Genomic DNA, 1,280 nt, shown 5'->3' with positions numbered 1-1,280 from the left:
TTATTATTATCATCATTATCATGCTTATTTTAATTATTATTACTAGCGCTATAATCATTATTAAGAACTGATGTGAAGATTCGTCACGGCTGAATGTTTATTGTTTCCTCTCAAGCAAAAACTCCCTCCTGTTAACCCACACTAAGGGAGGTGATATTCAAATTGTTCATTCTCCATGAAAAACAACGACAGTCTTGAAACACAAGGGGGTTAATTAATTAATAAACAAATTGTTCATTCTCCTTCAAAAACACACGCAGTCTTGAAACACTAAGGGAGTTAATTAATTAACAAACAAATTGTTAATTCTCCATAAAAAATTCCGGCAGTCTCCACACTAAAGGAGTTAATCAATTAATATCCAAATTGTTAATTCTCCATCAAAATCACCTGGCTAAGGGAGTTAATCAATTAATATCCGAATTTGAAGTCGGGGTCGGCGTCTGAGAGGTCAAGGACGAGCGTGGTCCCTCCCACGTCACAGGTGGTAGAGGCGGTGAGTCCAGTGACCACTTTCTGACCAGTGGTCGTGTCACAGTAGATGGGAGCCCCGGTGTCCGCAAGCTGGAGGAAGGGGGAAAATAGTAGTATTTTATTATTATGGGGTTGTTGTTGGTTTTTGTTGTTTTACGGCGCCTTTAACTGCATACGGCCATATGAGCGCGCGGGACATATTCAACTTTTTCAGTTGGTAGAAAATTTTGAATTTTGGCCGGGTGGCGGTGGAAGCCTACTCTCTTCGATTTTGGACCACAAAGGGATCTTTAACGTGCGCAATTTGCACATGGGACCTCCGAAATTTTTCGCTCTTGTCCGAGAAGCTAGGTGTAGATCTTTCCTACAAGAAGATCAGGGGTGGGGATGAAAGACATCAGTAAGAAGGATCCAAGGAGTATAGAAAGGCTGTAGGATGAGTCAGGAGCCCAGAGCTTTGGGCAAAGGAGGTGAGGGGGTGGGGGCAGAAAGTAAGGATGAAAGCAAACAACAGAACATTGTTAGAGAGCAGGGAAAGTGGTGAAAGGGGAGACAATTTTCGAGAAGAAAACCTTTCGTCGCTACCCGGATTCGAACCCAGAACCTTTGAATGAGAGGCCAACACCTTAACCTCTAGGCCACGAGAGCCCCCTTAATAAAGTCTACTGTCTTTGATGTTAAAGATTTGTAAGCCGCTTCAAGCTGCTCCTTTCTTCCTGTTGCTAGATCTATACATCTCGTGGTTCACTTATTGTCTAGTCTTTCACCTCTCTATCAAATATTTTGACTCCATTCTGGGGGGGGGG

At 42.8% G+C, this 1,280-nt stretch overlaps 1 protein-coding gene across 1 annotated transcript in view; it reads right to left on the bottom strand.

The window, feature by feature from the left end:
- Positions 1-77: 77 nt before the first annotated feature.
- The window catches only part of LOC101856220, a gene marked incomplete in the record, with an annotated part of 15,234 nt that continues 14,031 nt past the window's right edge, over positions 78-1,280 (bottom strand). Inside the window, 1 exon segment of the mRNA XM_013088969.2 lies at positions 78-564. Coding sequence (XP_012944423.1) covers positions 412-564 — 153 coding nt within the window.

The sequence above is a fragment of the Aplysia californica genome, unplaced genomic scaffold (genome assembly GCF_000002075.1).
Source record: "Aplysia californica isolate F4 #8 unplaced genomic scaffold, AplCal3.0 scaffold00846, whole genome shotgun sequence".
Classification (NCBI taxonomy): domain Eukaryota; kingdom Metazoa; phylum Mollusca; class Gastropoda; order Aplysiida; family Aplysiidae; genus Aplysia; species Aplysia californica.
Note: the sequence above shows the minus strand (reverse complement) of the source record. Positions and strands in the feature narration are given on the sequence as shown.